The sequence below is a fragment of the Bacillus rossius genome, chromosome 5, assembly GCF_032445375.1.
Source record: "Bacillus rossius redtenbacheri isolate Brsri chromosome 5, Brsri_v3, whole genome shotgun sequence".
In the NCBI taxonomy this organism is placed as follows: Eukaryota; Metazoa; Arthropoda; class Insecta; order Phasmatodea; family Bacillidae; genus Bacillus; species Bacillus rossius.
In genome coordinates this window covers 8145983-8170557 of record NC_086333.1, presented here as the reverse complement: position 1 = coordinate 8170557, position 24575 = coordinate 8145983, and the positions used below count along the sequence as shown (strand labels likewise).

The following is a 24575-nucleotide window of genomic DNA, read 5'->3' as shown; positions in this document are numbered from 1 at the left end:
ACATCAGCTGAAAGAGGCCGAAACGTTACAGTCATGCTTTGCATGAATCCTGTAGGCCATTTCATTCCACCTATGTTTATTTTCCCGAGGAAGAGAATGAATGACAAACTAATGATAGGAGAACCTGATGAAGCCATCGCTGCAGCTCAGTGAAATGATTGAATGAGTGCAGAAACATTCTTAGTGTGGTTGAAACATTTTGTTCGATACACTCAGCCTACACAACAGAACCCTGTTTTGTTGCTGTTAGATGGACATTCTAGCCACAAGGACATTGCTGTGATATGTTATGCTAGGGAACATAATGGCCACATGATAAGCACTCCTCCTCACACTACACACAAACTCCAACCATTGGACAGAACTTTCATGAAGCCATTCATTAATGCTTATGCTGAAAGTTGTGCTCGGTGGATTCGACGAAATGCTGGTCTAAGAATAACAGAAAATGAAATAGCAGGACTGGTTTCAAGAGCATATAGGAAGTCTTGTCGTTTTGATATTGCAAGCAATTGGTTTTCTTGCACAGGCATCTATCCTTTGAACCCTGGAGTTTTCTCTGACATAGATTTTATTCCTTCACTTCTGACAGAAATTCCTGAAGCACCTGAAGTCGAAAATACAAGAGCTCCTAACAATGATCTCGTTACTGCTGCACAACCATCTTGCAGTTCAATCTCTAATCAGGCAACAGAAACACACAGGCCTATTCCAATGACAGAAACCTCTGATGATCCTGTGAAATCGCCCAGATCAATCACTTTTAGGCCGAATGTTGAAGACAACAGCCATCCCTCAACATCAACGAATGTTACAAATGTTTTGAAAACTTTGTCACCTCTTACAGACGCCAGCAAAATAAGAAGTTCATGTAGGAAACGAAAGCTCTGCGAAGTGAAATTCTAACGTCAAGCCCTTACAAAGAAGCTGTGGAGCTTAAGACACGACCGAAAACCAAAAATCTTCTATAAAGAAAACCTAGCAAACTGTCACTTACTGTGGAACAGTCCAAGTCGAAACAGTGTCGGAAAAAATTGTCAAGTAAAACATATTTACCAGTAACGAAGACAATGTGCATAATCTGCTGTGAAAGTTTTGAAGAAACTGGATTCGTTTTGCATTCTGCTTTGCCCCTTCGGGCATCTCCGGACACCCTCGGGTAATCACCACCCCTCCCCCTTCTTTGGATGGGGGCAGTTACTTTCTTTAATTAGGCTCACCCATGCCCTTTTAAAGGATTTCGGCGGGCAGCATCTGGTCGGTACGGACCACGCGTCGCGATTCGCGAGAGTCCACCTCACTAGTACTTCCGAGACTCGACACTACGACATGTAGTCGCCAACGTCTAGGCATAGATGCCTTATTTTTCTAATTTGTATTTTTTTGGCTGCCTGTAATAAATTTTTTTTATCTAAATTATTTCTTCTTTTCTCGTCATGGCTTCCGCGGACATCCGCGCTGGGAATTGCCTTCTCGAATCCTGGAGCCAGCTAACGTGACTTCGCCCCGCTTCTTTGGGTAAGTGGTCTTCATACCTCCTCCCCCCCTCTTTTTGGCCTTTCCCTGGGCGTAGTCTTGCCCAGACTTAGCCGCCTGTTAATCAGTCTAAGCAATTTGGGACTTTGGTTACAGGCGGGGTGCAAGAATAACATACAAGAATAATGTGCAAGATTAGCCTGCAAGAATTAGAATGGAACTTCTCTACCAAAATTAGCAGTCCGTGATTGGCTACCATGCAGTCACAAGTTTTCCCCCCTCTCCGGTCGACATACAAGTTTTCTACATAAAATGATTTCTTCTGGAGTTTAATCTACCGAAACCTCCGGTGTCAGAACCTCCAGTTTTCAGGACACAGAATTTAGTTAAATTCATTTCCAAAGAAAATTAAAAACAAAATGTAATGGTTTTTCTTTTGAGCCTGCGAGCTCACTTAAAACCATGGTTATGTTTAAAAGATATGGTTGTTTTACTTTTATATGTATTTTGTTGCCCCGGGGCTCCCTTCTGTTTATAATTAAAATATGTTAATACATGTGTACTTAAAGATAAAAGAAAAACTAAGTAAATTATTTTAGTAAAAGGGCAGTTATATAAATCAAACCAGCATTCTTGTTATTTCATTATTATTCATCCTCGATCCACATAGCCTCCTAGAGTTCCTAGTAGGTTAAAGTTAAGTAAATTACTTTGTACAACGTCTGGGCACCTCTGTGATTTTGTTGTTGTTGTTGTTGTTGTTGTTGTTGTTTTGTTTTCTGGGCTGACGCTTCCAAAGGCCTTAATTTTTACTTATTAAATTATTGAGTGTTTACCTGCCGCCCAGCGTACGTTACATTTGCATTGAAATGATTTCTTCATTACTAGATTCAAAATACATTGGTATATACTATTGAAATCTTTGATCTAAGTAGTGACTGGATTTCCAGTTGAGGTTCAGAAATTTCTTTGAAAAGCTTTTTTTTTTTTTTTTTCAACAATGGTGAAATCTATTCTTTCATTTAAAAGTTTCATTAGCCTAACAATTGCCCTATGTAGATGATCTCAACAGCAGTGTTTTACTCGTAAAAACTTACACAAACGTTTAATTGTGTTGTATATTACCTATGATGGTGATCATCCAGGACACGAGGTAGGACGTCATGCCGATGAACACCACGCTCGTGACGAAGGTGAAGGGGTAGAGGTGCTGCTTGTTCTCGGGGCGGCAGTCGGGGATGGTCAGCGAGTACACCAGGTTGATGGGCCACGAGAAGAGCCACCACAGCTTCAGGACGAGTGACGAGTCCCCAGGGAAGTGCCACAGGTCCACAATCACCCACTCCTCGTCCTCGTCTTCTTCCTGCCGCCCTGCGGTCAAGCCAGCCGGTGAACAAGGCAGGCATTGCTTTTGTAAGTGTTCCTGACATCAGTTCTCCTGACCAGTTGATACGTTGCTTTATTTAAAAAAAAACAATCTGAAAAAAAAAAATTGTTTGTCTTTTGGGTCAAGAACACTTCAAGCAATTTGGTAACTTTTCCCCTGCACGCGTCGGGTTTTTATCCCTTCTTGTAATTACTGTGCTGTGTTATTTATTCCTAGTTAAGTGCGCGCGCATCCTAGGAACTATTTGGGGGCTCCTTAGCCTTGAATTGTTTTAGTATTAAATATTTTATGTATGATATTATCATTTTTTAATGTAAGGATGCTTCCATAGTTAATAAACGAGCGTTTTATGGGAATTAGTTACTGTTTGTTTTCGCTGCTTGTAAATTCTCTGAAAATCTTCATTAATATTTCCAACAGTTAATGTTAAGTCTTTTGTTTTAAATATGATAAAAATCTGTGTATCGTCAGCATATTAATGACATGTCATATTTTTTTGTAGTTTAAGGTTATGTATCTATATCTAAAACAAGAAAGATCATATTATTGATCCTTCAAAACTCCAGAGAAAATACCATTAAGAGATAAGTAATTTTCATATCACTTGATACTATTTCTACCAACTGAGGGCGGTAATTCGAGTAGTTTCTAAACCATGTAATGGCACTTTCGGATAGTTATCGTAAACATCTTATGAATAATGGTATTGACAGCTATTAAAAAATTTAACATAAATGGAATATTATTTGAGACTTATCTATTGCTTTGTTAATATTATTTGTTATATCTAAAAGAGTAGTACTTGTGCTGTAAGGAAGGGGAATCCAAAACACGATTTATTGTATCCCTGTGATGAGATAGGATCCCTGCGATAAATTCGTATTCTGTGATAAAATCGTATCCCTTCTATGAGATTTTATCTTTCTGATGAAATCGTATCCCGGTGACAAGATCTTATTCTGCGATGAAATCGTATCCTTGCTATGAGATTTTATCTTTTTGCTGAAATCGTATCCCTGCGATGTGATCGTATCTCTGCGATGAGATCGTATCCCTGCGATGAGATCGTACTCCTGTGATGAGATGATATCCCTGCGATAATATAGTATCCCTGCAATGTGATCGTATCCCTGCGCGGAGATCGTATTCATGTGATGAGATCGTACCCCTGCGATTAGATAATATCCCTGCGATATGATCGTATCGCTGCTAAGATATCGTACCATTTTGATGAGATCGTATGCCTGCGATGAGATCGTATCCATGAAATGATATCTTATTCTACCAAGTTGAATTTTCGTACAAATGTGTGTCCTGAGATATCTGGTCTATACGCCATAGACTGATAGAGCCAATGAAAGTTGGAGCCAAAGACTTTTGGAACCAATAGACTGTTGGATCTATAGTTTGTTGAAAGCTTTATATCCTATCATAAATTAGGTATCGAGTCCTACTGATTTGAATGATCGTGCTCATGTACGTCCTCCTGGTTAATTGTGCTTCCTGATTGTCAAATTATCGTCCAAATGTGCGTTCTTTTTCGTTAAATGTACTTCCTTTTAGTCGAATTTTCGTTGAAATGTGCGTCTTTTTCGTTAAATACATGTCCTATGTTAACATTACGTTTTAGGTGTGTAAATTGCGTGTTCATTAAGTGATCGGTGTGATCTAACGTGTTCATTATGCGTTCGGTGTATACATGTACATGCGCTACAATTATGTTGCTCACATGTGTCTGTTGGAGGTATGCACCTCTATGGTTACGGCCTCGCTGAAGACCACCGCGTGCACCAGCCGTGCTCAAGCGTTTTTTTTTTTTCAAATAAAAATATAAAAGTGAGTTTATGTTATAATTCTTTAGGAATGTTATGAGAAAAAAAAGGAGTGAATTTTTACGATGCGCTAGCAGCATACAACAAATATTGACAGGATGAAGAAAGGCTGCAAACAAATAATACATAAGTGAGGTTATTTTAAACTTCCTTGGGCACATTATGAAAAAAAAATATGAGAGTGAATTTATAAGATGCGTGCACAGCATGATACGAAATATTCATTCGATGAAAAATAAGCAACAAACAATATATATGTATGTGTGCTTTTAATTAATATACTTTAGTGATTGATACTAAATAATGCTCAACACAATTTTTTTTAACTCCATGGAAAGATAAGAACAAATAAAACCTAACAAATGAGTTTAATTTACACCCTTTTATATAGCTACTACCATATCTCTTTGATGATCCTTTATTTTTTCTGATATGAATGTCCTTAATGTATACATTAATCTTTAGTGTTTTTGTTTAGTGATATTTAATAAAATATTATTATTTTTTCAATACTTTTTTTAAATAAAACGAAGTCTATAGCACTCAGGTAAAATGTAGTAATATATTAATATATTTTCTGGCCCATGCTTAAGGCTGTGGAGCCATGAGCGGGTTAATGACCGACCTCTCTGATGTAACAGTGGCCATCTGGATCTGACCTTCAAATTTTGCCAAAAAATAACTCAAAGTTCCTAATAATAATTCCCTATTTCGTTTGAAAAATTAACACTTAGAGGGAAAATTCCCTGTTTTATTTCTCAAAAAAATAAAAATTCGAAATTCGAAAAAACTCAAAAGACTTTTGCCTTAGAAAGAACACAAATTAAAAAAAAAAAAGCCTGAGACTCCTTAAGCAAGCCACCATAAGCAGCTAATATCAGGAACTTGACCATAACTTGACCAAAAAATTCCGAAAAAATTTCAAAAAATATAAAAATATTGCTTACTTAAAATGTTTAGTTTCTTAATCGATTTCAGCCCTTTTTACGATTCCCGGTTGAGAGTAAACATGTAGTTCATTTATAATAAGTTTTTAAAATAAATTTTAAAAAAATTCTAACATCACACCCGACATCTTCAATTTTGACCTAAGTAGTATATAAATGGGACTCCTGGTCCAGGCTTCCGTAGGAGGTGCCGCAGAAGACGACCAACATCTTGGACTGTAACGTCACGGCAGCCATCTTGGATGACCTGGTCCTTGACCTTTGACCTTGAACATGAACTTGGCCTTCAAATTTTGCCCAAAATGTCCCAAAATTTTCACAGAATACGCCAAAATCCACCAACAAAATTAAAATTTATAGAAAAAATTAATTAAATAAATATTATTTTAATATCGTACTTACACCATGGAGTCCTTGGTTACAACCAGTGAGAGCAAAATATAAAAGGTTACCAATCCTTCCTCAACGGAAGCCACCACTAATGCCAATATATTTATTGTTACGATTTACCGCGGGTTCGTAAAGGATAGCCCAATTAAAGATTTTTATCACATAGTTTTATTTTTTGCCACTATTTACATTACTAGTTAATAATATAAAAATGCCAATTTATCAATTGTACTTTAAAAAAATGGGGTTTCCTCCAGTCACTCGTTTCTCACAATCCACACGCCTCGCTGGGCCGCACCTCTGTCGCAACTCTCGCCACAGCACCCCTCGTGGTCCTCCGTCGCAGGACTCCGTCGCTGCACTTTGCCGCCGCCGTCGCACTTCCCCTTCGCCGAGATCCCACTCGACGCCTCGCTCGGAACTTCGCTCGGGACTCCGCCGCACCCGCAGCACTATCGCCCAGAAACTTCGCCACGGGAAAACTCCCGACTCCACTCACTCACTCCCTGCCCTGGAACCTTCGTAAAAACACTTCGCCACTCAGTTGCACCCGCGGCACTATCGCCCCGGAAGCTCCAACGCGGGAAGACTGCCGCCTGAACTCTCTTTCTGAACTCCATGGACTCCCTTTCCTGACGTCCTCGGGCGCATATATATAGGCCCCGGCGCAATTCCAGAACTCACGTGAGCGGCCGGGGCCAGTCGCGTCATTCCGAGCCGTCCCGACGGCAGAAATCTCTCGAAAACACGTGTCGGCGGCTCGCGTAACTCCGCAGCTGGCAGGTTTCGGATGTCAAACTAACATTGCCGCGCAGGGGGAGCGGTAGGCTGGAGGGAGATAAAGCGGCGACCCAGGTGCGCACGGCACATCTCATGTTACGGCGTCATGTGATGCAGCCCAGCTAGCTCTGCGCCTGCACGTGACGTGGCCTTGCTAACGTTCGTAACATTATTATTAGCTAGTAAATGTTATGGCGGCCATCTTTTTTTCGTCTGCTGGAGGCTTCTATTTGGTTTTCGTTTACTAGAGTGCACTGCCGCCATATTAGAATTAATTTTACCCGCTAGAGTGCAGTTATCATTTTTTATACCTGTGGCACCTGCCATCTTGAAATATTGATGCCATATTGGAAATTCGTAATTATTTAGCTATAAATTTTGAAAATATTCCAACATTCATTTAGAAATTCTGCAATTAATATACTGATTGATTTGATCAGTTCCTGTCCTCGGTTAGATAATTTACCGATGTAAATATTTAAATTATATGTAAAAAAATTATTCAATAAAATATAATGAAAAGTCTTAGAAGAGGCATCCTTTTTCCCACTACCAGTCTACTATATGCCGTTATGATCACCATCTTCAGATGTTGTAATAATTAGCATAGAAACTCGGAAAAAATTCCCAAAATCATAAACAAAATCAATCATTAATTTATTGATATAATTTTGGATCCATGTGCTTGGTTCCAACCTTGGTCAATACAAATAATAAATTTAATTTTTTATCAAATCAATTTAACATAAAAGTAACATTTTCGCTAAAAAAAAATTACATACACCATTTAATACATAATTTATACTCTACTACAGGAATACTTGTTAAAGTTAGTAATCTTATAAACAATTAGTTCTGCATTGGCTTTTAACAGACTAATGCTTAGCTCCGATTGGTTTACTGAAACAGAGACCAGTCAGATCCTTTGCCTACATAGTCTTTATCTTCCCGACAGAGTTACTCTATATTGTGTTTAACAGATTGCTTCACATCGTCGGAATTGTAAAAAGGGAGTATTCACTTTCTTGAATGCACACATCTTCACTTTGTCCTGAAATGGATAAGGTTTTCCAAATACACAGTCCTACAACAAATTATATTTAAAAGGACCGTATATAGCTACTTCATCAGTAAGCTGATTGATAATGTTCTGCCTGATATCGTCAAGTACATATGTCTTTCGACTCACTAAAATATCTAGATAATAGTAGTCTTTTAACTTTACACGAAATGCAGATTTCGCCAAGTGTAATCCGTTATCATTTACATGTAATGCACCGAGCACAGTCTTAGGCTTAGATTTACGTCCAGAAGTCATCACATTCGTTTGCTGATCATCCGTTTTTGTGCTTGTACGCATAGGAGTCTCCAATGTAAAGCGAGAAGTCAAAATGTCTTCAGGTAGGTCATCAGTAGGAACACTGACTTTATTTTTGTATTTTTTTCTCATGCCGTCGCAAACTGTAAATTCGTAAAAACCAAACATAGCACTCATAGTAGCGAAGCTTCGTACGAGAAGGATTCTTTACACTTTTTATTAACTCATATCTTCGCGCATCATGGGAAAATGCGAACGACATATCACAGTATATGCAAGGATGTTTAGTTAATGAAGACGAACCTTTCAGACCCAAATAAAATGATGTTAACTGCATTTGTACCAACTCTCAATGTTCTCTTATGCATGACCTCTGCATGTCTTCATGTGCTTTTTCAAATTATTTTTTCTGGATAACTGCTTGTGACATTTCTCAAGCCAAACATTTTTCGAGGAGGAATCTTAGCACATAATTTCTTCTCGCGTCATCTAGTATTACTGTTGTTCGTGAATATCTTGTCACAGTAACGACGTCGATGCTTGATAGTAGTTGTCGAATCACCAGCCATTGAAGTCTCCATCGAGGGCGAAAAGTCGTCTGCAACCAGCACTGTAGTCATTAAGTTCTCTTCTACTGGTGGTAGCACGACTGTTGAAGTATCCTACAGTGTTTTCGACGTCGTTGCCGACGGGATCTGCGCCACCATCATCGACTCTGACGTCAGGGTTCCTGTACACGCTGGTACATCTTCCATCGTGTTCGACGGTAAAGACAGTAAAGATGCCATCGAGTTTATATGAACAGGTAATTACGCGAATTATGCACCAGAATAACTTAAACAGGCGATCCTTACACCAATGCAGCCAGTAACAAACTGAAAGTCCTTCCGTCTGGGACTCGATCGATTGATATACTAGTCAAAACAAGAATAATATTCTATAATACAAGAGTAAAAAAAAAAACTTAAAAAAATCTAAGCTCAACCAAAAAATGAAGCACATTTGGAAGCAAATTCGACAAAATAAATGGACAAGCAATAAAAACACTGTTCACGAAATGGACACACAATACACACAGAGGACAAGAAGTGTACACAAAATTACACACACAGGACAAAAAGTGTACACACAATAGCACACAAAATTCGCAAAGTACACACAATTACACACACTGGACACGCAATGTGCACGCAATGACCATGCAATGTACACACAGAACACCCAATAAACACATCAAACACGCAATGTACACACCGAACGCGTAATGAACACGCAAGATCACACCGATCACTTAATGAACACGCAATTTACACACCGAAAACGTAATATAAACATAGGACATGCATTTAATGAAAAGAACGCACATTTCAACGAAAATTCGACTAAAAGGAAGCACATTTCAAGAAAAAGGACGCACATTTGGACAATAATTTGACAATCAGGAAGCACAACTAACGAGAATAACGTACGTGAGCACGATCATTCAAATCAGTAGAACTAGATCACCAATTAAAGCTTCAACAATTTATAGATACAACAGTCTATTGGTTCCAAAAGTCTTTGGCTCCAACTTTCACTGGCTTCATCAGTCTATGGCTCCAACAGTCATTGACTCCAATAGTCTTTTGGCACCATAGACTGTTGATGGCGTTATATCCTATTATAAATGGGTAATTACGTCCTACTGATTTGAATTATTGTGCTCATGTACGTCCTTCTAGTTAAATGTGCTTACTGATTGTCCAATTTTCGGCCAAATGTGTGTCCTTTTTCGTTAAATGAGCTTCCTTCTAGTAGAATTTTCGTCCAAATGTTCGTCCTTTTCGTTAAATGTGCTTCCTTTTTGTAGATTTTTTGTCCAAATGTGTGTCCTTTTTGTTAAATGTGCTTCTTTTTTTGTCGAATTTTCGTCCAAATATGCGTCCTTTTCGTTAAATGCGTGTCCTCAGTATATATTAGGTATTCGGCGTGTACATTGCGTGATCATTACGTGTTCGGTGTGTACATTACGTGTTCATTACATGTTAGGTGTGTACATTGCGTGATTGGTGTGTACATTGCGGGGTAAATGCGTGGTCATTGCATGATCAATGCGTGTCCAGTGTGTGTATTGCGTGTTTATTTATTTTGTCGAATTCGCTTCCAAACGTGCTTTCTTTTTTGAATAAGCTTCCTGTTTTGAATGTTGTTTTGACTCGTGTATTATAGTAAAATGGCAGACGTGAGATCATACTAGCTGGCTGGCGTGGCATTAGTGGTGGGAGGTCAGTCCATAGAAAAGAGAGGGAGGGTCAGTCTGTCGGTGGTTTCCACGGAGGAAGGGTCTGTCGCCTTTTTATTTTATTTTTCCCTCACCTTTTTGAACCATGAACTCCATAATGTGAGTTTTGAAATAATAATTTATCAAAATTTGATTAAACTTTTTTATAATTTCTAATTATTTTCCATTATATTCTGATAATAATAACAGAGTTTCAAGATGGCGAACGTGACGTTATAATCCAAGGTGGCAAAGTGATTTTATTTAATACATTTATATTGTTTTTTATAAATTTACTTTTTTTTCGATTTTCTACCATTAAAAATATTGATTTAAAGATGGCGGCCTTTACGAATATTGCAACGATATAGAATTCAATATGGCGGTCGTAACGAAACGTGCAACGATGACGTCGTACACATTCACGGTGTGCGGGCGTAAAGAATTGTGCTACATTTCAAGAATCCAAGATGGTTATCGTAACAATATGTGCAATGGTGTTTTTTTAAAAAAATATATATTACATAAAAATTTATTAAACTTTATTAAATTTAATTTATGAAATTTAAATTTTTTCCGAATTTCTAGCCTTAAAAATTACGGATTTTCATGATGGCGATCGTAACGATAATAGCAGTTGTTAGGTCAAAGTATAAGATGGCGAGTGTGATGTAAGAAATATTTATTGATGTTTTTAAAAATGAATCTAATAATTTTTTTAAGTAATTATTAATAAATTACATGTTTACTCTTGCCGGAAAACGAAGCATGATATGAAATTGTTTATGTAACTAAACATTTGAAGTAAGCATTTTTTTTTTAATTTTTCGAAATTTTTCGGTTTAGTAAACTAGAAGGTTCTGATATCAGCGGCTTATGGCGGCTTGCTTTTATGAGCCTTAGCCATTTTTATAAATTTGTGTTCTTTCTAAACAAAAGTCTTTTGAGGTTTTTTTGAATTCCGATACTTTGAATTTTTTAGGAATAAAACAGGAAATTTTCTTAAATACGGGAATTTTTCCTCGAAATAGGGAATTTTGTAGGAGTTTTGAGACAGTTAGAGGCTTTTTTGTTTCAAATTTTGTAGGTCAAGGTCATTAAAGATAGCCGTCGTGACGTCAGAGAGGTCGGTCTTTGACACGCGCTCGGCTCAACAGCCTGAAGCCTTGGTCAGAAAATACATTTGTATACTACTAATGTAGGTTCCTATTAGTAAAAGAATTGTCAGAATTGGATCAGTAGTTACAGAGATTACCACTTCATACAAAAAAATACTTCCTTTTTATAACAGTAGTCTAGATTATAGCATATTAGCCTTTATACAGTTATAATTTTATTTGCTATCCAAATGCTAACCAGTTGACTTCAACTTCAGAACTGACGACTATTCTATATTATATACACCAATACCTATATGCAAGCAAAATAGTGATATTTTGCATACATAATAAAACACTCACAACACTTAAAACATGATAAATGCTTCAATGATAAAATAACCGTAATAAATTGGTCATAAATATATTTTTCTTTGATCGACGTATTTCATCCTTCACAGATCTTTGAAAATAGGACTGTTGTAACTCAATCCAGTACTCTTTGGTCCTGAATTGGACTCCAGTCCTTATTGAGAATGGACTTAAACAACACACTGATTCTCTTTGGAGACTGTCCTGATCAACTAACTCCAATTATTTTAGGGAACTTGAATGGTTCAACTAACTCCAATGTTGGTTTAGTATGGTAATGTGTGCTTAGGTAAAATTTTCCCACCTAGGTTCTTCAGCCTACTTTGTTTTTACCCGTAAATAAATCTTACTTTAAATTAGGTTATATGCTTATATGCTTCTGGCCTGTTAATCAACAACATTTATAATATAATTTTTATTGAAATAATTTACCGTTGACACATCAAAACAAAAAATTAAAAATAATTGAACGTTTTACTAGAGCAAGAAAGGCGTTCAGGCGAAGCATTTCCGAAGTTTTTATACCTTGTATGCTTGTACCATATGTACACACTGACATACATACGTATGAATACTATTTTAGTGCTAAAACTAATACATAATTATATATATTGGATAATAAGTATTAAAATTTTCGAACAGAACTTTAATACATTTTGAAGCTAGTCTAAAACCAAATTAAATTTAGCTTCAATTATAAGAATGTAATTATTATAGCGTCCTATTTAACCTGCCACCGATGTAAATTTACGTTATTTACCGAAGTTCTTCACCCAATAATTTTCACACAATTCGTTCTGTAAATATGATCCTGAATCTCGTACATTTTGAGCATTAGACCAACCTTCTTTTAAAACTTTGTTTAAATGTTATTGAAATTTTTTAATAAATTTTATTCAGAATATTTTGTTCAATTTATCAGCCTTATGCAAACAAATTTAAAAAAAAACATTACACTTTCTATTATTTTTCTGGTTTCTACAATTTTTTGAAATAACTTCAACTAAAAATTTATTTATTTTTTTGCATTTCATGCAGAAGATATGGATAGCTTTTATGTTGAAATATTTGGCATAATACCCCTCTTGTGGCCTGAAGATACAACTACCACGATATGTAGTAGGTATTTCAGTTACTTCAAAGTTAGGTTGCGTCCTTCCAATGAGTCAACTGCGCTTCATGCCCCGGGAAGTGGAGGACCCCTCCTTGCTGACCAATTAATCACTCATTATTATTAAGAATACAAAGTTGTTGTCATTTGTTGTCTTAGTTGAATGCAATATTAGTTTATTGCGATTACATTTGTAATGACAACGTCATGTACTTTGAATTCGGCGCGGCGTGGTCGTCACCCCTCATACCCATTCCCCCTCCTTTCCCCTTTAGATACGTCACGATTCCTTCTCCTGCCAACTGGTAATTGATCCCCCACCCTTCAGGTTTACTGCGCTTGCGCTGTTCCCCTTCTGGGGCGCGGCATTTGAGGATTTTCGGCGCTGGGTCTCGAGGCCTGTTTAGCTGTAGCCACCGACAGTGTCGGGTCACTTTGCATTCGAGCAGCATGTAGTTCCTTTTGTAACTCTTTAAGTCAGCAAGGGGTACGGTGATGGCGAGCTATCGACATGGTAAGCTTCTTCGCAGAACTTGGGTTTGTGTGCTTGGGCACCAACAGGTTGTGGCCCTGTTATTAACGTCATGTGATCGTTATGTAGCCTTTTGAAATTTTTTCTAAATAATTGTTTTGGCTTGCCACTTTGAAATATACGTTTGGAATTTTACAATAGGGTAACCATGTCATGTTGTCTCGTTGTACGTACTTTTTTGTGGCTCAATAATTTTTCAATTCCTTTTTTTTTTGTTTGTTGTAACTGTATCTTGCTTTGCCAGTTATTAATTATTGTCTGGTCTACGTTTAAGCCGTTTGAGGCATGATGCGCTGTATCTATTTGACTCTCTCTCTCTTTTTGTCATTCACAACTGGCTAGCTTTTCTTTGCGAGAGTCCGATTACGGGACCTGATATTGTAAAATATAATGGTTTCATGTTATGCTTATAATTTTGTACAAGTATTGAATATAACAGTTGCAGGGATCAGTATTATACATGTTTGAGCGAATTATCAACTATGTAAAAGCATTTTGTGTAAGAAACTATTTGTATCTATTTATAATGTACCTATTTGCAGTTGAAAGGATAATAATTAATGGAGACGTAAATATAAAATTTAACTTTGCTTGTACCTACAATAACACACCTCTAGTAGCCATTCCTAATCCAGCTTAGGACTTTGTCATTTGTTTTAAGGTACATAGGTATATTGTGAGGGTACTTGTTATAGTTTATCCATGCGTGGGTTGGAGGTTATTTGCTGATCTGCAACGAGTACCCTTCACATTAATGATAGAACACTGTCTAAATTCTTTCAAACCCACTGTTTTCTTCGTACTGGCAATAAGACCATGTTGTATTGTTAAACATAATATTGGTTAATGTTACTCACTCAACTGGTCCGCTTCAGTGTCTGCCAGAGACTTGTCAGACGCCGTCAAGTCTGCCGAGGAGTTTTGTGCTACACCATTCTGCTTGTCGACGGCTCTGGATATTGTCGATACACCTGCACAGAATAGCAGAGTTACAATACAGCCATGGTTTCCAGTTCAGAGCGGAACGACCAATAGGGAACAGCTCTGGCACAAGCACGAGACTCCGGGACCTGCAGCACAGACGGGAAGCCTAACATCTGGGACCTGGGACCTGGGACCTGGGACCTGGGAACTGGGAACTGGGACCTGGGAACTGGGAACTGGGACCTGGGACCTGGGAACTGGGAACTGGGACCTGGGACTTGGGAACTGGGACCTGGGGCCTGGGACCTGGGACCTGGGACCTGGGAACTGGGACCTGGGAACTGGGACCTGGGACCTGGGACCTGGGAACTGGGAACTGGGAACTGATACCTAGAACTGGGACCTGGGACCTGGGACCTGGGAACTGGGAACTGGGACCTAGAACTGGGACCTGGGACCTGGGACCTGGGACCTGGGAACTGGGAACTGGGAACTGAGACCTAGAACTGGGACCTGGGACCTGGGACCTGGGACCTGGGAACTGGGAACTGGGACCTGGGAACTGGGAACTGGGACCTGGGACCTGGGACCTGGGACCTGGGAACTGGGAACTGGGACCTGGGACCTGGGACCTGGGACCTGGGACCTGGGACCTGGGACCTGGCATGGACGAGGTTCTGTGCATAGTATAAACCGGTGAAAACGATGTTGTAACTTGAAAAATGCTCAATGTTCTCATTGTATAATATTGAGAAAGATGTATGTAATTTAGCGCAAATGAAATAAATTATTATTCTGCTTATATAAAAAAAAAGTGAATAAATATTATCTGTTCCAAATTGTTTTTATAAAATACGGATGGTATGGATAAACAACTAAGCAGAACATTCATAATTGAGAAACATTTATCATATCTTTATTTGTAAATAGAGTGTCTAAAATTTGCATATTCTTTTATAAAACCTTCTAACATTTAAAAAAAAATTTTTACAAAAAAAATTAAAATTTGCATTTTACGTTGCCAGTAGGTAGCCCACTGAGCATGCGAAACATTAAAAAAGTTATTAAAATATTATGAATTTCATAAATAATGTGCTTCAACAAATCATCCTTAAAGCATGAAGTAACACAAATCATGAGTGCATGAACAACCCCTGCTCTAGAAGTTAAACTTCAAAAGATAGAATTATGTGAATGTATAAGAATTTGTCAAGTATGCGAGTGATCTCGTTTGATAGTAAGTAAATATGCGAGTAAGAAATAGTAGTGCAAACTAGGGGAAGCTGGGACTAAGTTATTATTATGGGACTACGATTTTGTGGTAACTTCTTGTGGTGGCTTGCCAATCGTAAGGATTCGTTCATATTCTGGCGTGTTCTCCTATCGTTGCCTATGATCCGTATCTTGGCGGCCATCTTGAATGACACCACAACCACCATCATTGAATCCACTATTTTTAAAATCCGTAATTATTAAGCTCGATAATAGGAAGAAAAAAATTAGAATTCATCAAAAAGCACTTATTAATTTAGTGATTAATCAAATTGAATTCCTTCCTTTGGTCGATCCTTGCTCAAAGCAAAAAAAATACAATTTTAGTTTAAAAAAATACTTATTTAATAAAGTTTGGCGAAAAATCCTAAAAGAGGCTTAAATTCATCATCCACCAGCCGCCAATAAGCTGCCGATGCTATATCGGTGCCAACTTATTTTCAGTAATCGATACGAGGAGTGCACACATCATCTGCTAGAGTGCATTGCTGCCATAGTAGTTTAATTTTTATCCGCTGGAGTTCAGCAGTATTTACTACTGTGAAGCCCGCCATCTTGTCGTCAGTCGTGAACCATCATATTGAAAATCCATAGTTATTAGCTAGAAATTCGGGAAAAATTCCTAAATTCATAAAAAATATCACTTATGAAAATAAGTTTCATTGTGTTGATTGATATCAGTCCTTGGTTTGATAGCTGGACAACGCAAAAAAAAAAGGTAATTTATGTTAAAAATATTTATTAAACAAAATATTTCAAAAAACCCTAAAATCAGCTTAAGATCCTTGTTAATCAGCCTCCAGTAAGCCAATCATGACATATTGGTGCACCATCTTAGAAATTCGTAATAATTAACTTAGAAATTTGTGAAAAAATTCTAAAAATCATCAAATAAAGTCTATTATTGTAATATTAATTCGAAAGATTTCCGTCCTTGGTTCAATTCTCGGCCAGTAGTAGGGTAGACTGGGTACGGTTGAAACGGTGGACGGTTGAAACAAAGCGGGTATCTCGGCACCGTGCGTGATGCGGTGAGGAGTACAAGGGTAGAACGAAGCGGAAGACAATTCGAAACACGAATTTTAGTCGTGCGTCACTCTTCGCGCACTGTGCTTGTGTATAGGAGGCCCCATTGTGTTTTGTGACGGAAAAGTAAGTATTGTTTGTTCGCAAATTTTTGCAATTATTATGGTTTTATTAAAGTTAGAGTATTGAGAGTTTTTTATCGTTTTAATTGAAGTTTGTAGAATATATATGTATGATTAGTTTTTATTATAAATTATTATCATTAGTACTGTGAACCGTTTTATACCTAGAAGGGGGGGTGGGGACAGTTGAAACATTTTTTGTGGGTACGGTTGAAACAGTTTATTTATTTAGTTTTCTTGTTTCTTAGATGCCAAGGGTACGCCAAAGGAATACTAAGAGAGGCCAGGCTGACCTACCAGCATACAAACAAGCCTATGAAGATGAAAAAGCCGGGTCTTCGTTAAGAATAGCGGCAGAAAAGAATGGACTGAACCACTTTTCCCTGTTGAGGTATGTACATAAACGAGATGCAACTGGTAGCGATGAAAATCAAGAAATTGGATATAAGACTCACAATCGAGTGTTTAACCAGGAACAAGAGCATGAGCTATCTAAATATTTAATTATATGTGCAGACATATATGTTGGCCTAACTAAAAAAATATGTTATGAAATTGGCATACGAACTAACCTTCAAGTACGATTTATCATGACCTCGGACTTGAGATGACAACGAAATGGCTGGCGAAGAATGGTTTCGCATGTTTATGACAAGAAATCCTGAACTGTAGGTACATGCAACACAGGCTACAAGTCTTTCTAGGGCGACTAGCTTTAATTAAAATAATGTAGATGCTTTCTACGACAATTTGGCTACTGTCATGGACCGTAATAAATTTTAACCACTATATATATATATATATATAATGCTGATGAGACCGGCAAAACTACTGTGCGAAAACCCAACAGAATAATTGCTAGACGTGGTGCTCGTCAAGTAGGTTCAGTAACTTCAGCCGAGAGGGATATTAGTCACAGTAGCATTTGCGGTCAATGCCATCGGAAATGCTATCCCTCCATTCTTCCTCTTTCCGCGAGTGCGATACCAAGATCACTTTATCAGGGCTGGACTAATAGGATCTGCTAGAAGTGCAAATACTTCTGGCTGGATGCAGGATGAAACATTTATTAATTTCCTGGAACACTTTAAAAAACATACAAATGCTTCTCCTTCACATAAAGTCATACTTGTGATTGATAACCACTCTTCACATATTCACATTAACGCACTTGATTATAAGTATCGTGAAATACTTGAATATTAATAAAAATAAATTTCTGATGTTTAACTGTGTCATTACGAGTCGTAAAATGTTATTACACGATGAATAAACATGTTCATTTATTATATTTTGTATTATTTGCATTTCTTTCAATTGACCCCATGCACTGTTTCAACCGACCCTGGCATGGGGACGGTTGAAACAAATTACATTTTTTTTTTAAATTTGATTTTACACATTAAATACAATACAGTGATCTCAAATAACATTGCCCGTTAGCAAACAGATATATGGTCTTTTATTTAGTATATTTCCGTCATCGCTCGCTTAACTAATCCCGACGCAATGGACGATAAATGCTAAAATGTTTCAAATGTACTTAGTCTACCCTAAGAGTAAAAAAGCTTAAAATAGATCATAAATTATTTTTCCCATTACATTTCATGGAGTTTTTTTTAATCATTCTCTCTACGAAAAATGACTCTATACAAGATACCTGTCCGACGAAATAAAATCATTGTCGCTGTACCTACCATGGTAATCTAAGTGTCCGATACTTTAAATACCTTCCAACCAGTTCTTGTACAATGTTAGGAGTTTAGACCAGGCATCTCCGAACCACAAGGTCTATCATGGACTGACTAATGTCTTGTCGATAAACATTCAAAAAAAGGGAACAATTGGAAAAACATTTTAAAAAAGGAAGCACAATTGAAAGTACAATTAAAAAGGAAGAACAATTGAAGTTAAAGCACAATATTAAGCAAATTAAAAAAGTAACTATATCCAAAAACACATGCAACAATAAAGAAACCACAATCGGAAGAATAATGAGCGAAAAAGAATCATAATTGGACGTACAGACAACGAAAAGGAAGCACAATCAACAAAAAGGAAGCACAATCGGAAATACAATCAGAAAAAGGGAGCACTATTGAAAACACGTTTTTAAAAAAGAAAGCACATTTGGAAGCACATTCGACACAAAGGAAGCACATTTCGAAGCAAATTCGATAAACACTAAGCACAATTGGAAGCACAATTCAAAAAGGACAAAAACTCGGAAGCACATTCGTCAAAAAAGAAAGAACATTCAAGAAAAAGTAAGCACATTCGTCAAAAAAGGAACCTAATTCAAGAAAAGGATGCACAGTTGTAAGCACAAGCAACATAAAAGAAGCACATTTTATAGTACAATCACCACAATCGGAAGCACAATCCAAAAGGGGAACACGATCGGTAACATAGTCTATCTGTCAATAAAGGAACCACATTTAAACAAAGAAAGCCAATTCATCAAAAGAGGAAGCACGTGCTAGAAAAGGAAGCACATTTGGAAGCACTTTTCATAAAAAGAAGCACATTGGACAAAAGGGAAGCACTTTTGGCAACACATTAAAAATAAAACTTTCGTTAAAAAGGAATAACATGTGGAAGTACATTCATAAAAAGGAAGCACATTCAACAATCAGGAAGCACCTTTGAAAGCCCATTTAACGAAAATAAAGCACATTTGGACGAAACATCAACCTGTTATGATATAATTTCATCACAGGGATACGGTATAGTTACAGGGATACTAATTCATTTCATGGATATAATCTCAAAGGAAGGAAACGATAATAAAGGTTTGACTATGTACAATTACAAAAAAAAGGTATTACATTTACACGAAGATTCAACTCAGTAGAATATGACCCTGTAAGTAGGATACAGGATACAATGGGAAACTGCTTCAATTGATCCAAAGAAAGGCTACAGGGCTACGAGACTCCATAAGTATTTGGTTCCAACAGCTCCAACAAAATTTGACTACAGGGTTACGATGCTACAAAGCTACGATTCTACGAGGCTACATGGCTACAAGGCTACATGGCTACGACGTTCCAAGGCTACGAAGCTACGAGGATACGAGTCTACAAGGCTCCAACTAGCTACAATAGCTACATTCAGCAGAAAGAGTTAATTTACCTAAAGCAAAAAAAAATTTGTTGCAAGTAATACCGATTTTGCTAACAGATCTCGTTACATATTCTGTTGAGGTAAATATTATTTTTTATGAAGTATGCGAGATGCTCTCACGGTCGCAAGAAAAAAATAACTTTTCTAGACATCAAGGAGGTGGAAATCCGTCTTGTATGGCAGTGTTACACAACTGTTTCAAAAGATTTCTTGTATTTTAAGTAATGACTATTTTTATATGTTGTACAGACAGTCAATTTTTCATGTTAGAGATGCAGGATGCTCACTCACGATCGCAAGAGAAGGAGGGCTTCGCTTAATACCAAGGAGAAGTAAAATTATCTTTCACGATAGTATTTCTCAGCTTTATCAATGCATAGTAATTGACTGATTAATAATTTTATTTTATTTTTTGTTTTGAAGTCCACCTGAGATTTTTTCTTAGTTTTCTTAAGTCAATGTGAGTGACACGCAGATTTTCAACAAGCCCGCCAAACTAAGGATGCAGCTGATGTTACCAAACGAATAGAGTGGTTTGAGAACTATTCTCCCTTTCCGGCTACCAGCGACATCATGTATATTGCAACAGGGGTGGTTGGTGACAAAAAATGCTGTTACAGTTAGTAAACAAGCAAAGGCTAAAATGGTGAATTCTACATTTTCATATATCAAAATGTCTCGGAGAGATCGAGCACTCCCCCTTTTCGACAGTAAGCTCCTCAATCATGATTAACAACGAAAAGATGTCTGTGGATACTTCAATGCATATCCATAAGCAAGAATACCAACACAGATTTGTAAAATTATTTGAAATATTAATAGGCCTCTTTCAATTTGTCTACTTCAATGAGAGTGCGATGAGGAAATCGACGAAATCAATCCAAAAACCAAATATGTATATGGAAAACCATTTGACATTGTTATGGATGGAGGACTTCTCCTCCACAAAGTGATTTGGCAAAAATCACGACCTCATCAAAAAGTACCAAGGTCACTGATAAACAAATGCGGTAACGCCTTAGCAAGTCAGTTGACAGACATGGCAATCAGAAGACATTCATAAGTGTGAAGCAGGAAGACTTCCTGTCAAACACCTACAACAAAAATCGGCTGATTATCATGCTGAAGGTCACACTACAGGCACATGAAATCAGAACTCTTCAAAAAAAAACTATGTGGATGTCCTCATTGTAGACACGGCTGTGGAACGAGGATTCTTCACAGTCAAGGTCAAGGTTAAAGATCTAGTGTAATAAAATTAAACTAACATGAAGGTAGCGCTGTATAGCTGAAAAAAGAGATGGTGGCCTCAGGCAGACGAATTAAGTTGGCGGACATGACGTCATACATGGTGACGTAATACATATCTTGGTATTAGTGGTGGGAGGTCCGTCTGCCAGTGGCTTCTGTGGAGGAAGGGTATATCGTTTTTTTTATCACACCAGGTTCGAACCAAGGACATATTTGTGCTTTTTAATTAATATTTAATAAAATTTCAATTAATAATTTTTTTTGAATTTTAAGTTTTTTTTCATTGAAATCTGGTAAAAAAATAAAAAATTTAGATAGCGGAGCATAATGAAAATTGCAACCATCTAAAATCCAAGATTGTGTCCGTAATGAAACGCGCAACGATTATGTCATAGTCCAAGATGACGGGCATAACGAAATATGCAACTCCATGATGTTGACCTTTACGATATCTGCAAGGGTGTATATAAATTTGTTTGACCTTTACGATATCTGCAAGGGTGTATATAAATTTGTTTTATTAAAATTTAATGAAATAAACTTTTTTTATTATTTTTAGATTTTTTTCATTAAAATAGGATGATTACAGATTTTCAAAATGGCGGGCATAACAGAAATTCCAACGGTGACGTCGTAATCCAAGATGGTGGCCATAACATCCTAATTGACAAGGTATGGCTTTTAACAGCTGGTCGCTAAGGAATTTAAGACTTTTTAGGAATTTCGAAGCCGATAGCAATTTTGAGGAATAAGACGGGAAATTTTCCCTCAAAACGGTATTTTTTTCCAAGCAAATGGGAATTTTTTAGAAATTTAGAGTCATTTTTAGTCAATTTGGAGTCATTTTTGAGTCTAAAATGGCCGTCGTGACGTCAGAGAAATCGGTCATTGACCTCATCCACATTCCACAACCGTGAAGCCAGGCGTCGGACCACCATTTATACACTACTTCTACAAATAATTATTTAGATATGACTTTTTCGTAGGTCTAATAGCAAAAATTTTAGGTAGCATAAAAAGGCAAAAAAAAAGTAGGCATTTTTTTTTCTTTAAAAATTAGTGAAGTTCGAGATACGGTATCTCGGAAAATATTTTAGATAGCGATAGAGTGAATTGAGCAATTGTTGTGAAACATTTTATCAGCTTTAATTTTGCATTGAATGTTCTTTCCGCTATGACGCAAAGTTTTAGAGATAAAAGAGAAAAACCAAAAAAAAAAAAAAGACCTTTCGCGTGCCTCTCTGACCCCCCCCCCCCCCCCCTCCCCCACCCCTCAAACTCCTAAGAGTAATTTCATCAGTATCTGTGTCGCCGTGGGCGCCGCTACTATTGAGGTTTCTGCTGCTTTTGAATCCGCTGACATATTGTTCTCTGCTGCTGTTGGCGTAGTCGTCATCAGGTTCTGCACTGGTGATGGTAAACGGTCCATCAAAATCGACATTCGAAAACCAACTAAATTTCAGGATATGTACTGAAGAGAGCCGATTCGCACTGCACCAAAGTCAGACATGGACTAAACGTTCCGTCGTCTAGGCCTTACTTATATACTTATGATTGCTGGTATACTAAGTAAGATGTATCAAAAAATTTTGTTCAATTCAAATTTTAATAATTTATTCACAAATCCACCAATACATATTAGGTTAGGGCATTAAGCATTTTCATAAGCATAGACTTTAACGCTGCAGGAACTGTCTCATCTACCCATCCTTTTGCCTCGTTGATTCCAGTAACAACTGGTTCGACCACTCTGGCTGCAACTCGTATGCTAGCCTCAGGCTTGGGAACACAGGTATCCCACTGCTTATCTTCTGCAATACTTCCGGTGCTTCGTTGAAACACGGGCGACCATATCTACGACCACAGCTGCGACACCACATTGTCTTGGTGCTTCTTAAGACAGGAAAATTATCAGAGCACCACGAGACGTACATTGTAAGAGCATCTGCGTAGATTCATCACAGGTCACAAAAGGTTGCCATAAGTTTAATTTTGGTGTTGCAGGTGCAAACAAAGTACTACTTCTTCGATGCTGGCTGGAAGTATCTCGTGTGGTCTCATGGGATTGACGACACATTTTCCAGGTTCACATCAATCTAGCAGCTGCTGAGGCAGTTCATAGGACACAGAAAAGTGCGAACAACGACAGTGTTAAACGCCTACATAAAATGTTTCCATATATGTGTGCATCCCAGTAGCTGTACTCGACACTGCTGAAGCTAGGTCTTACGCTCACCTACACGTTAGCAGGATGGATCGAAAATATCGTTTTGCAGGTAGGACGACAACTTAAGGCACAAACCATTGCATGCCTTTTATATATGAAGGCACAGAGAAGTATACTCGCACGCGGATAACCATTTATGCATTAGATGTTATTTGCGCCAGGGTTATACTAATTAAATCTTGTCGCAAACAGATGTTTGCTCGCCATACATTGCACTAAGCTTGTGCAGGGAAAGAACATCATATACATTAAAAGCTGTCACAGGGGTTCCCCCCCCCCCTTTTCTTTTTTGACCCAGTGCTCTTAGCCGTTAGGCCCTACCGCCCTGGGGCCCCCATGGGCATGGATGCGGATACGCAGCATACGCAACCAGGAAGAGCGTTAGAGCTTTTGGCTATGCAAAGAGGCTGAGGCTACCCATCCCAGCTTATGCACCACCTCCGGCCCTCTACTCCACTCAGCTAACCAGCAAGTTGGATGCTCCCTTAGCCCTCCGGAGTTGTAATCACTTCTGGCGCCTACCCCAGTCTCCCGCTCTCACACTGGGACCCCTCAATCACCCAGTGAACCCGTGGTCCAGTGGAGGCCTACCCAACCTCTTCCAGCTGTCCAGGCTGGTAACCGGAGCTGTCCTCGTCGCTCACTACGTCAGCACGTCATAGGGCTAGGGAGTCCTGATACCTGCCCCTAAAGCACTCGGGGCACCACTCCCAAGTACGAGTCCTTCCCAACAAGAATCCTGGGTCTTTGAGGAAACCTCAGCGGGGCACCATTCAATCAAATAGTGTGTAAAGTTTACTTATTTAATTATGTCACAGTTATTGCTAAAGCCACTTAAATAAATGGTCTATGATATAGCTTTGCATTTACTTTAGTGGCAAGCAGGAAAAATTATCAAAATGTGAATATCATGATACCCCAAAGTAAGATAAATATAACTAATTGTATGCACGAAGTTTGGGAAAAATACTTGTCTAGCATTCAGGTAAATAAGGTATGAGATAATTTTTTTACAAATACCAAAATGAATGGTGAACAGGTTGTGACTTTCACTTTCTTCGCAAGATGTCGTAAATGTATATGTCATCAAAGAAACATGGACTATATGTAATGAAATAATAAATT

At 37.9% G+C, this 24575-nt stretch overlaps 1 protein-coding gene across 1 annotated transcript in view; it reads right to left on the bottom strand.

The window, feature by feature from the left end:
• The window catches only part of LOC134531572 (sodium/potassium/calcium exchanger 4-like), a 139979-nt gene that overhangs the window by 9680 nt on the left and 105724 nt on the right, over positions 1–24575 (bottom strand). Inside the window, exons 5-6 of the mRNA XM_063367283.1 lie at positions 14360–14473; positions 2602–2847 (exon numbers count right to left, since the gene is read on the bottom strand). Coding sequence (XP_063223353.1) covers positions 2602–2847; positions 14360–14473 — 360 coding nt within the window. The remainder of the gene's footprint in view (positions 1–2601; positions 2848–14359; positions 14474–24575) is intronic.